Below are 12,310 nucleotides of genomic sequence, written 5' to 3' on the forward strand. Positions count from 1 at the left end.
ATTAAAAACTATGCACTGCAGAGTGCATATTTTATCAGCCCTCAGCTGCTTAAGTGTCTAGAAAAGACCAGGCAGTTTTTCTTTCTTTCTTTTTCTTCTTCTTTTTTTTTTTTTTCTTTCCAGGCAACCCAGAGCAAGTACTTGCAAGGGTCATATCTTTTTAATTATCTTTTCTCTCTTTGATTAATTATTCCGTCTGACAATAGCGTGTTTCTAATGCTATTCACCTGCCTTTGATGATTGACAACTTTTCTGTCTGATTCAGAGCAAACAGCTGCTGCCACAATCTCCTAGCAACCTGGGTGTGATGGATGAGCCCCCAAGATGGATGGCTGCAATAAATCATGTCTCCAGCCATAAAACTGAGAAAAGGGGATAAGAATAAAAGCGTACAAAAAAACAAAACAAGGTTTCTTCCCATGAGTGCACTCCGCGTTTCTTACCAATTATACCTGAAATGGACTTTGCACCTATTAATAGCAAAGTTTTTCTAATCAGTAAAAATGGGAGGATGCCATTTGTATCAAAGGTGTTTACAATTGTTCCTGCAAATTGGCACTTGTACTCCAATTACCTCCAGTGCTGCACCAGTGTGAGGGCAAGGACTCTGAAGTTTTCCCTTCTTCCATGAAGTCTCAGGAGAAACATCTTCACCTAGAACAGGGGTGCGACTTCAGGCGCTGCCAAAGGCCATGCCTCTGAGTCTACCTGATTGGGGCAGCGGCGTGGTGCTACCAAAAGTGCATCCCAAGTCATCCCTATGTGTAGCGCCAAGTGTCAGGCTGCTAATAAAGTTATTTCAAAATAAGCAGACACACACGTACAAAGTTGCCTGGAGTTGGTGACTGAGTGAGCAGCATTTCCATCTCTGCCGTGCATGGTGGACGCCGTCAGGAAAAAAGTTTGTTCAAGCAGCAGCAAGACAGGAACACTCAGTCCTCCCACCAATTCCAGAGTCTCATTTCCTTAGATCAGAGATAGAAAGGAAAGGAAAAAGACTAAGCCAGTCTTTGTGCCCCACCATCTTTTAAAATTAATGCCCACACTCCTAAGTCATACAAGGAGCATTACATTTAATTAGCAAACCCAAATAAAGTCACGTTTAATCGGCTGCCTGGCAATTAAATTTGCTCTATCCGGGTTCTCCAAGTCCAGGAGAAGGAGTGGGGGCGTCAGGAATTTCTGTTTTCTCTTTACCCACCAGGGATCCAGACGCAAGGCCCTGGAAGCAAAGGCCACAGAAAAGCCACTAGGATGGGCAGTTGGTGACTTCTCCTGAGAAGCCCAGCCCAGAGGTGAATCAGCCTGCCGCCCTAAGCACTTCCAGTAGGTGGGGGTGTCCTTGTGTTGAGAGCTTAAGGGTGCCAACAGTACAGCCCCCCCCCCCCCAGTGCCTAATCGTCTAGGGCCTGTAAACAGCTGTCCACAGCAGTCCTGGTGGGGAGCTCTGGGCCTGGTGGAGGCGGGCAGAACACAGACACAAAGGGGCGGAGGCTGCTGTGAGCAGGGGCCAGGCCCATAGCAAGACCATTTTTGATCTGGAATATTCCTCACATGTGGAAGTCTATGCTTCTTCAATCTCACACTACGAACCAAGCCAACTAGTAATTTTTTTTTTCAATAGTCATATTGTGCTTAAGCGTTTATTTCTCAATGCATGTCAAGAGGGTTTCAAAAATCAGGCAGCAGCTCTGGCTTCAGCAACTCCAGCTCTGTTTATATTTTAATGTTTCCTACGTGACTGCCTTCTCGGTGGAGGGAAGAATGAGAGAGATGGGGAGAAAAGGGGAGACAAAGTTGTTCATTTAGCCTGAGTGTAGATCACAGACAGATATTTTCTCCGGTGTCCTTGAAAATTATTTGAAATAAAAGTATTTTTTTAAAGGGGGGGTTTATCCAGGATCTTCAATACTGTCTATAGGGGGCTATGTCTGTTAAGCAATAATGAATCCCAAGGCCCATCACTTGGGAAGGCCCACAGGCTGCTCGCCCAACTCTCAAGTTACAGGTTTACACGGCAAGTCTAAATAATATTCAAAATGATAAATGGCGCCCGAAGCCCGGCATCTACCATCAATCTTTTTTTAAGGTACATCCATCTTCAATAAGGCACGTTTGAATCATGTGAAACCAGGCGCCCCAGAGATCCATTTCTATCACCCCAAGCTGGCCTAGGTGGCTTGAATGATATCTGTCACCCCCTCCCACTTTTTTTTTTAATATTATTCACTAAAAGAAAAAAAAATAAAAGGAACAGGAAAGGGGGGGAGGGAGAAGTCAGAGGAGCGTCAAAGGATGAAGAGTGTGGGTTCGCAGATAATATGAAAGAACACAGCTTGCCCTCCCCTGCCTCTGCCAATCTCGCGCTGCACACCAGCCAGCCCTGCACGCAGAGCTCGCTGCCTGCGCCCCTGCCTCTGCCTCTCTCCAAACCAGCCGGGCTCAGGGCGAACCCCCTGCACGGGAGGAGGAGACAGCGTCACCGGGACCCCAGCCCCCCCCCCCCCGTTGTCTGGCTGGGGCCCATGTGATAAATGACATATGTCATTCTGTCAGGGGGGAAGGGTGGGTCAGTGATGTATGACTCCGCCGAAAAGGAAATCGACTGTTTGGCGCGGTGCAGCTCCTCTCCACCAGGATTTAGTTTCAGAACTCTGAAATGAATTCTGCGACGTTTCAAGCGCATACTTAGGGCAGGCTGATGAGAGGCCTGGAGAAAAAAGGCACTTCATCGTCCCTCTGCCCTTCCCATTGGGAAAAGGAGGCGGAGTAGAAAAAAAATATCCTGCTGGCACAACTGGATACCTGCAAAGGCCACCGCATGTGTCAGCGTCTCCAGGAGTGACACGCCAGGGGTCACCAGATATGTGACTTTGGGGAAAAAATTGATAATGATGATGATGATAAGGGGAGAAAGGGATTATGGAGAGAAAGGTTGGTCCTTTTATTTATTTTTTTTAATGGCAAAGGGCTGACACAAAAGCAAGATAAAAATTAGCATGTTTGAAGTAATCGTCCCGCAGCTTGACATCTGCATAGTAAATTTTAAAGGAAAAAAATGTGTCAGACAGCCATGAGCTGCTTGGCCCTCCCCCCTTTCATTAGCTCACTGCCAGGGTGGCACGGCTGAACCTCATTACGGCGGGAGGATTTATGAAGCTGAACCCAATGGCAAAGAAAAGGCATCTGTCAATAATTGTAGGGAGCTGCACTCACAGCTTTGAAATCTCATTAAGTATGCAGTTATCAGGCATAAAGATCAAAAACATTACTCAACTCCGACAGAATCTTATGGAGGAACATTAATTAGCAACAGGCCTACAGTACAAAAAAAAAAAAAAAGAGAAAAAAAAAAACACAGACTTCCTCTCACACCTGCCCAACCCACAAACCTAAAGCAACACTCCCCCTCCCGCCCGAAAAAAAATAATTCCCGGCATCTGAGACTGATCAAGAACATGAAACAAGAGAGACACTCAGAGAAAGGAGAGAGGGAGGGAAGGGGTGGGCGGCAAGCAGAGAGGGAGGGGAGAAGGGAGGGCGGGGAAATTCAGTTGAGAATGTCTTGGCGGTGAGGAGAGAAAAGGAAGAAGCTGTCAAACTTGAGAAGGATGTCAGCGCTGGCCCTGATTACAGGGGCCTATGGAGTTCTCAGACCTTTTATCATCCTCCCCATCAAAATCAGCCTCCTCTGTGTCATTGCTGGGGGACCATGAGCGCCCAGCCCCAGTCACAACTCAGGGTTCAGATCCTGCAGCTCCTGGCCTAGACCACTTGCCCCCACCTGGCCAGCAGCAGCAAGCTTTAGGCCTGACAACAGCATGGAGGCCTAGCTAGGCCTCTCCACTGGCACCCACTTTTCCTCTGGGGTGTGCTGCACCAGAGGATGGGATCACATCTGGCCAGCCACAGAGAGTCAGTAGCAAGACGCAGTCTGGCACAGGACCTGGACACACTCCCAGGAATCACTGCGTATGGTGTTGTCACCACCATCTTGAAACACCTTCTTTTCCTACAAAGGGTCTTTAGAATCCCTTTCTCATACTCCCTCTTAATTTATTCTGGGTGTGATTTGCACACTCAGTCCCTTTAAGGGAGCCAAAAGATAAAATACAAGTGTGAGGAATTCCCATCCAAAGCCTTGAGGTGACACTGACTCAGGCATAGTAGCTAGTGACCTCTGCATAGCCTGTCAAAGTATCAGACTTCTGATACAAGTCTAAATGGGTAGGGTCCTCTTCCATTACATTCTTCATCTCTTGAAAGTTGTGGTGGCAAAGAATACTTTAAGCAACATTATTTGAAACAAACCCAGAGGATTGAGCGCAGGGGTCTCAGACAAACTTCCCTGCTGTCCCACGGTGGCTCAGGGTGGGGTTCCTCAGCAACCCCCAGGATGACTATCAAGCAGATACCAGACAGTGCAATGCCCTGGCATTGTGCCCCCAGCTCCTCTGTGAAAGGTGTAGGAGAAGAAAAATAATAGTAACACAGAATATCATGCAGTAAATATTTTGAATTCTGTATATGTTATTGCAGTTATTGAAAGGTAGCCTTTTCTGGATACCCATAATCACATGCTTCTGCTCACAAGCTATCTGTCTCTCACACACACAGAGAATACTTTCCATAAGCCCATATCATGAGAAAAATGAGAGATTTGCTCCTGCTTCGTCAGAATGCTCCACTGTCATCCTTTCCCTAGCTCTCATTAACTCCTATAGCACATACTTCATACCCTGGCCACTTCTGAAATGTTTACCTCTCCCATCTACAGAAGAGAATGGTCCCCTTTTCTAATTAGTCACATCTTGAAGGGGAAACAAGGATTAAGATTCCTAGGCAACCCGCATGGAGATTCTGCCAAGCCAAGGGCCATCCTTTCCAAGTAAGTGACTCTCTTTTGGAATATCAATTAGCACAGCTCAGGTAATTGTCACCTATGGCCAAAAATAGAGCGCTCATCTAAGCCAGACCTGGTGAGAGAGAGTTTTAGTGGTGGTGTTACAATAAGGTGTTTATATTTTTTTACGTGCTTACCATATTACCTTTATTATGTGTAACATCAAAGTGATTATAGCAATTACATCTAACAGAATTAATTACAGAACTTCCGTCATTCCAGGATACATAATGCATTAGAGGTATGCCAAAGAAAGAAAACATCTTGATTGTAGTAACTATTGTTGGGACAGATTTTCCTCGGCAGCAAGGCCAAACCAACATGTTATTTCAGGAAGAACAGGGTATGGAGACTGAACGGGTTAATAGGAAAAAAGATATATTTTCTTAAATAAAGTAACACTTTCACTTAATAATAGGTTGGTACTAGTGGACACATAAAATCAATTTAATTTTCAAGTGTGAATCGTTAAGAGGTACTGGTTAATCCATCCCACCAATGTTACTACATAAAGGAAAAAAGCACATGGGTGAAACACTTAAAAGTCTTTACGTATGCAAAATAAATTCACTCAAGGCTTCATTAATATTAATTTAAATTCAAAACCCATTTACATTAAATTGTTCATTAAAAATTGCCTATTTTATGCAACATGCATTTCTCAAAGAACTCAGAAGAAACTGAAATGCACAGGATGAGATGTAATGATGGGAATGAAAAATCAAAAAGTAAATGAATCTGAGTCATTTCACGTCGGATAACAAGCAGGCCTCTGCTCTCCACTAAGGACAGGTTTCAGTCTGGGGGACAAGCAGACATTCAGAGTATTTTTTCTTTTTTCTTTCCAGCAGTATAAATGAAAAAGCGTGATCTTATGGCCTTGATATACTTAAGAGAAGAAGAAAAAGGAAGGAATAAAACCCCAAATCAAGAGAGATGGGTAGCAAGGGGAGAGCAGCCAATACGAAATGAGTCTTGGAGAAAGAGTTGATGGGTACCTTACCCAGAATTCCTTTGTGTTGCACTCCTTTTAGAGTCAGCCTTACTTTTTGAAAATGTGCATTAGCTAGCCCTTTCTAGTGTCCATCTTGATCTAGAATTAATAGTTTTGTTTGTTCTCCCTTCCTCTGCACCCTCAGCGATCCTTTATTCTCCAAGGCGAAGGGGACCAGGAAGGCGATAATAAGGAATTGTTAAGTTCCTTGATTTGGTGTGCTCCTCCCCAAAGACAACCTGGACATACCCCTTGTTTCCCCAATAGCTACTCTGGTTGAAGAAAACAAAGTCATAATTAATAACATGTATCCTGACAGTATGAATTAATAATTTATCAATAAGCCCAAACAAATTTATTCTTCAAGAGCCACCCCTTTGCACAGCTTTAAAAAAAAAAAAAAAAGGTTAAAGAAGAGCTATTTGAAAAGCCCAGGTAATATGACCTTTAGCAAAATGCTGTTCTCCCCCTCAATACATCTCTTGGGCCAAGCTTGCTGAAATACTGAAATAATGTACAGAATTGAAAGTAATTAAACCCAAGAATCTAAGTGCTGATCAAACCAAGCGTATGTGCTAGAAATGTCTTCTTTTTTAAATGGAGCTTATAAAATATTCAATATTTGGTCAAGGACACTATGTAATCTTGCTAATAAAGATTCCGAAACCTGTGAGTATGACAATTGTTCAGGCAAGTGGTCATAAGCAGATTATGTTCTATTAATTGTCTTTTTCCCAAACTTTCAAAAATGCTCCGTTTTATTCATGTTTCAAACAGTGACCTAAATTCTGACATTCACGTCTAAATGTAAATTTTTACCAATGTTGAAAAATTAAGGAAAGCTCCTCACATCCATATATCCATTCCTTACAATCCAGGCAGAAAAACCCAGAAGGAGAAAGAAAATAAAAAGGGAGGAAAAACATATCCATTGCCATTGTTTGGTAGGATTTAAAAAATTAATTTAATGACTAACTGCAAATACTGGAAACTAGAATTAATCTGTCTGGGGTTTTTTTGTGGGGTTTTTTTTCTTGTTTTTTTTTTGGTTTTTTTTTTTTTTTGAAGAGGCTTACAGACATTTAAATGCATGTATCAGGACACTTTATCAACCTAACATAAAATTGTCAGCTTATCTTATTATACGACTATTTTATGCATGTGTCAAAGAATTTAAAAATGACTGCCTATCTATTGAGTCTAATTACAACTGCACATTAGCTGTCTGGATGTATCAGTCCATATCATTGTTACCAAATAGAATATACTGTGTTCATGTTTCATTTTTAACTTTAGACAGAGAAACTGTTATCTGGGAGATAACTTAAAATAAGGAGAAGAAAAAAAAGTTAAGAAAAACCTAAAACACCTGCACCTGAGACTGTTTGGTAAGTGATGCCACAGATTTGTTCTTCTGTCTTATTTCCCCTCGGTGGGCTGGGAAGTGATGCCACTTGGGATTAGACAGCCTCTCTGAAAGGCCCTTCTGCCTCACTGTACTGGATGGGATATGAACTCAGAAGGGGAGATACACACACTCTTATTGTTTTGTTTTGTTCCCCCCCCCTTTTTTCTACAAGACCAATGCTATTTTTATATTTTGTCCAGTCGCAGGCAGAAATGAAAACGGGCCTGCAGGAAAACCTCACAGACTGCATTTAGAATTCCAGTTCTTGGAGTAAACATGGCCGCTCTACACCAGCCGTCTCTGGTGACGCTCTGAGTAAAGTATTCGGCTGCTAACCCAAACGTTCAAACCCACCAGCCTCTCCATGGGACAATGAGGCGGCACTCTGCTTCCCTGTGCAGGCCTGGGAACCCTACGAGGCAGTTCAACTCGGTCCTGCAGGATCACTATGAGTGGGCATGGCCTGGCGCAAAGGGGCTGGTTGAGGCTGAGCTGGACCCCAGGACCAGGGGCTCCACACTCCCTTCCCTTTGCTCGCTGGCCATCTGTGTGAAAGGACTGCCCCCAAACAGTCAGCATTCCCACCCCCCCACCCCCAGAAGAAGGTGCTCCTCTCCCCAGAAATCCCAACTGGAGGGCCAAATAAGGCCCCCACTTGGTGCTGTGGACTCCCCAGGTTTCCCACCTCCCCCACAACTCCCCCAGCAGTCACCTTTCACGCTAATCACTTTACAAAACAATCTTTAGTAAAAAATGGGGGAAATGTAGACTTGTGAAGCAATTTAGGGAATAACTGCTGATACATCAGTTATTGACTATCTCGTTCCCTGCTCGTAAGCGTGCTCAAGGCAAAACTGAGAACAAAATGACAACATCAACCGCTCCAATCCAGTGTGGCCCTGGAGAGCACTGAAGCCCTAACTGACAGTTGTCAAGATAATGGGGGCACCATGGCTGATTCTAGAAGATTCTCTCGCCGACGAATACATCCAGGGGAACAGCTCTGCCTCCTGTCTCCTTTGTTTTTCTCTTTCATTTTCTTTATTTTTATTTTAAAAATTCACGTTGGTTCTCTCATTCTGTTGGAAAGTGGTGTGGGGACTGAGGGTGGAATCCAAGAAGGGCCCAAACTCGTCATTTTGTCACCTTGCCACAAAGTAGACTATCAGCCCAAAGGGAAATACGTAGCAGAATTGGCAGCACATAAATTCCCAAGATTGATACCGAAAGGCCCTCCTGGCTGCATCATGTGCTTCTGAGGAGAGCAGGGTGCCTCTCGGGGCCGCCGACATGCAGACACAATTTAGGCAGGGTCACCTGGCCACTGCCAGATGTGTCATCTCTCAGGCCTGGCCCATGTACATAGGGACATAGCCTCTTCAAGCTCATCCTGTTACATCTGCCATCAAAACGTTCCACAATACCATCAGCCCACCCAAAGAGGTCTTTTAACAGCTTGTTATAGCTTTTTTACGATTTTAGATTTCCTCCAGAAATGATTCTGACTGGATAAAACGTTATCTACTCTTAAAAGGCTGCTCCAAAAATTTTTTCTGGCATTTCGAGAAACTCTTCGTTTAAAAACAAACATACTGCCTCAGAGAGTCAGATTTTAAGGCAAAGGGTAATGGTCAGGCTGCCTCAAGGACACTAGCCTTCACTCCCCTTGCTTCTCTGAGCTGTCCTGGGCAGGCGGGACTGTCTAGCAAAGATGCACAGCCCTTTTAAATGACAGGCCTGGAGAAAAGAAAACTCCTGCCCAGGTTTCTCTTTACAGGTGATGAAACTACCCCTCCCCCAAAAGACATAAGCCATGCATAATTTCCTTTCTCCCAAACAAAAAAAAACAACAACAAAATATCCTTTATTCTTAAAACCTGTCTTTTCAGGGATTCTTGGAGCCTGCTTTGGCCTTCCAGAGAGCAATGTTACATGTGGCCTAGATGTGCTGTGTGCACCTGTATGCTGAGTCTGTAAGCTCTACCCAGCTCTCAGCCCTTCTGTGGTTGTTATTCTACCCCAGACCATTAAAAGGGCCCTAATTCCTATGACATGATTATCCAGGTACCAAAGCCCATTTGTCACCTGCAGCAGAAAATTGAGTTAATGCACAACTAAAGGCAGCCAGGACTGTGTAATATCAACTTGATTACATCAAACTAGCTGCAAACCTAATTCTGCTGGATGACACTGCGTTGAGCTTGTCATCTCCAATCATTAAAGCTGTCAGAAATCCATCAGGTTTACAGCTAATTAGGTGAACACTAATGAAGCTGGCAAAACAACTTTTCTTTTTTTATGGCTGAGCGGACCTTTCAGTTTGGGGGGGGGGGAATTCTGGAGTATTCTCAAGGTTGCTGGGGACTGGATTTCCAGTTACCAATCAGCAGACATCTTTCTTTTTCCCACTCTCTCTCTATTAGTACAAAGCAATCAATTTGTCATCACTCCCCGTATGCCACAAAAGCAGGCATGAACCTTATAACTTGCAGCTGTGAGAACTATAAAAAGGAAGAAAAAAAAAACATTGGAAGTTTCTTGTCCATCCACACAAAAAAACTCACACAGCTCACTTACTGGCTTATGCATAGTTAGCGCCAGCCCCATTCTCTCCACTCTTCTTAAATAAGTAGCCCTTCAGTCATTCTCCAACCCCTCCTCCACACATCCATTAGGCAAAGGCATTCTGATAAAGTAAATCCAAAACCAGGGTATGGGAAAGAAAGCAAGCACTCACGCTGCCAACTTCTGATTGACCATTAAGCTATTGATGAATGTGCCTGTCAGGAGAGAGACAATTAAATCAAATATGAAACAAAGTCGTTTTGACGGGTCATTTTGATAGAGCAAAACCATTCTTCCATCTCCTATTAGTCGTGCAGTCAAGTTTTTTATATAATGAATATTTCTTAACTGACCTGAGATTTCCTGGCTGGCTTTTTAAAAAGGTGTAAAAAAGGTTAGTGAACAGGTTGCTTGAAAAGGGGGGGGGGGGAGTACATGTCGACTCACTCTAGCCCTCATTTAAAAAAATTAAAAAAAAAATAACAACAAACAAAAAGCCAGCAAAACAAAACAAACATAGCAAGGAAGAGTTTTACTTTGGCAGGATGGACCAGAAAAGATCAAGAGAGTTCTAAACCAAAGGCAAAGATGTAACACATGGTTGCCTTGTCCAAGGCACACAGACACCTTAAAAATGTGCATCCAAAAAGGAAAGAAAATGTTCAAAGACTGAAAGAAGCCCAAGACACTCTACTGCTCAACTTTTGAAGGATGCCTGCAAACTTTTAGAGTTTTATTTGGGGCAGACAAGCCCACTGAGACTTAACGCACAATGTGAGATGGGCAGAAAGGACCAGCCTGGGTTGAGGTGGGAGGTGGCATCTTTTCCCTCCTGTCACGACTAGGATTATCAAACTTTCTAAATTTGGGCAAAAGCGAGGACAGTGAACAAATTCCGCCTGTATTATACGTCCCAAATACAGTTTGTTGTCTTCTAGGATTTGCTGAGAGGAAAGCTCATTACAGGGCGATGAAAGAAAACCAGTTCCTCTCTGTGACCCTGGGTAAAGAGGTTACAAACCAGAGTGTAGGCATAGGCTGCCTACTGGCCTGATGGAAATCCTCTGGTTCACTTTGAGCATGGTGGGTACAGTGCCTCCCTGCAAGAAGGGCACCTGCCAGAACAGGGCCCTTGCCTCCAACTTCCCCTCTTCCACCAAAAGAAGAGGAGCTGAGAAAAAAAGAAGAGAAATGAACTTCCACTTAACCCGCCCGTTCATGTAGCATCTGAACCTCTGCACATCTGAGTGTTACTCATATCAAAATACATCATGTCCATATGTGGTCCTCTCGGCAAAGCGCCCAAATCCCTGAAGTTGCACTGACAGGGCCCTCCTGACGTAACAGAGCTTGGCCTCACTATTGCCAGTGATTTATTGATGTTTATTGGGAATGAATAGATCAAAGGCAGCAGCATGACAGGCGATCAATCAGTCATCAAATCAAGGGTGGCAACTGGCCAGAAACCCTTCTTCCAAGCAGCATGCCCCTAAACTACATTATTGAAAAATAATGTTATGTGTGGGGGTCTTGTTTTGTTTTCAATGAAGCTTTTTCCAGGAAAAAATCAGCTCAGTTTTAAAAGGAGTTGACACTCCTGGCAGGAAAAAAATAAAGGGGGGAAAGAAAGGGAGAAAAACTACTCAGACACGTCCCAGAACTAAGTGCAGAAGAAGGTGGGAGAAGCTGAAGGAGGGGTGGGGGTAAGGGAAGACAAACAGGGGTGAGCATAACGCCAGCCTCCAACACCGACTTGACAGGCATCTGACAATACCCAGACCCTGGGCGCTTTGGTTTCCACCGCTGTGCCCGGCTCGGGCCCAATAACTGAAGAATCCAATCGGATTAGCAGTAAGGTGGTGGAAGGGACCGGCTCGCTCACTAGCTTGCTTGCTGTCGCTCTGCAGGCACCAGGCGGTCCCCTGCCGTCCGGCCACAGGAGGACACGGAAGGTGTCCCAGGGAACTCAGGTGACCCCGCCCGCCCCCCACAGAAAGAGATAGAAGGGGGTTTCTTTCCATCACTTCCACAGCCAGAGAGCAGAGGTGGCAGGGACCCAACCTGACTCAGTTCGCCCCGAGTGCGCGGTTCCTGGAGGGAGTGAGAGCAGAGCAGTAAGAAGGCAGAGCTCAGCGGGGCGTCCGAGGGGCGCCCAGTACCCGAGCCGGGCGCGCGCACCCAAACAGGACAAGCGGCGAGCGAGCCTGGCGCCCCAGAGTTACTCCACGCCTGCAGAGGGAGAGGGGCGAGGAGTGAGGCGAGGAGTGGGGTCGCCGCCGGCCGGAGGCGCCGAGCTAGGAGAGGAAGAGGAGGAGGAGAGGAGGAAGGGGAAGCGGCTCGTACCTGCTGCGCGCCGGGGCGCCTGCTGCTTCCTCCTCGGCATGATGCTCCTCCGGCGACTGCCACTGCCGCCGCCGCCGCCGCTGCCGGGCTGAGAAGG

At 45.2% G+C, this 12,310-nt stretch overlaps 1 protein-coding gene across 1 annotated transcript in view; it reads right to left on the reverse strand.

Moving 5' to 3' along the window:
- TSHZ3 (teashirt zinc finger homeobox 3) overlaps positions 1-12,265 on the reverse strand; it is an 84,772-nt gene extending 72,507 nt beyond the window's left edge. Inside the window, exon 1 of the mRNA XM_006887830.1 lies at positions 12,214-12,265. Coding sequence (XP_006887892.1) covers positions 12,214-12,253 — 40 coding nt within the window. The 5' untranslated portion in view covers positions 12,254-12,265. The remainder of the gene's footprint in view (positions 1-12,213) is intronic.
- Positions 12,266-12,310: the final 45 nt, after the last annotated feature.

The sequence above is a fragment of the Elephantulus edwardii genome, unplaced genomic scaffold, assembly GCF_000299155.1.
Source record: "Elephantulus edwardii isolate Elephantulus edwardi_28Jun2011 unplaced genomic scaffold, EleEdw1.0 scaffold00062, whole genome shotgun sequence".
In the NCBI taxonomy this organism is placed as follows: domain Eukaryota; kingdom Metazoa; phylum Chordata; class Mammalia; order Macroscelidea; family Macroscelididae; genus Elephantulus; species Elephantulus edwardii.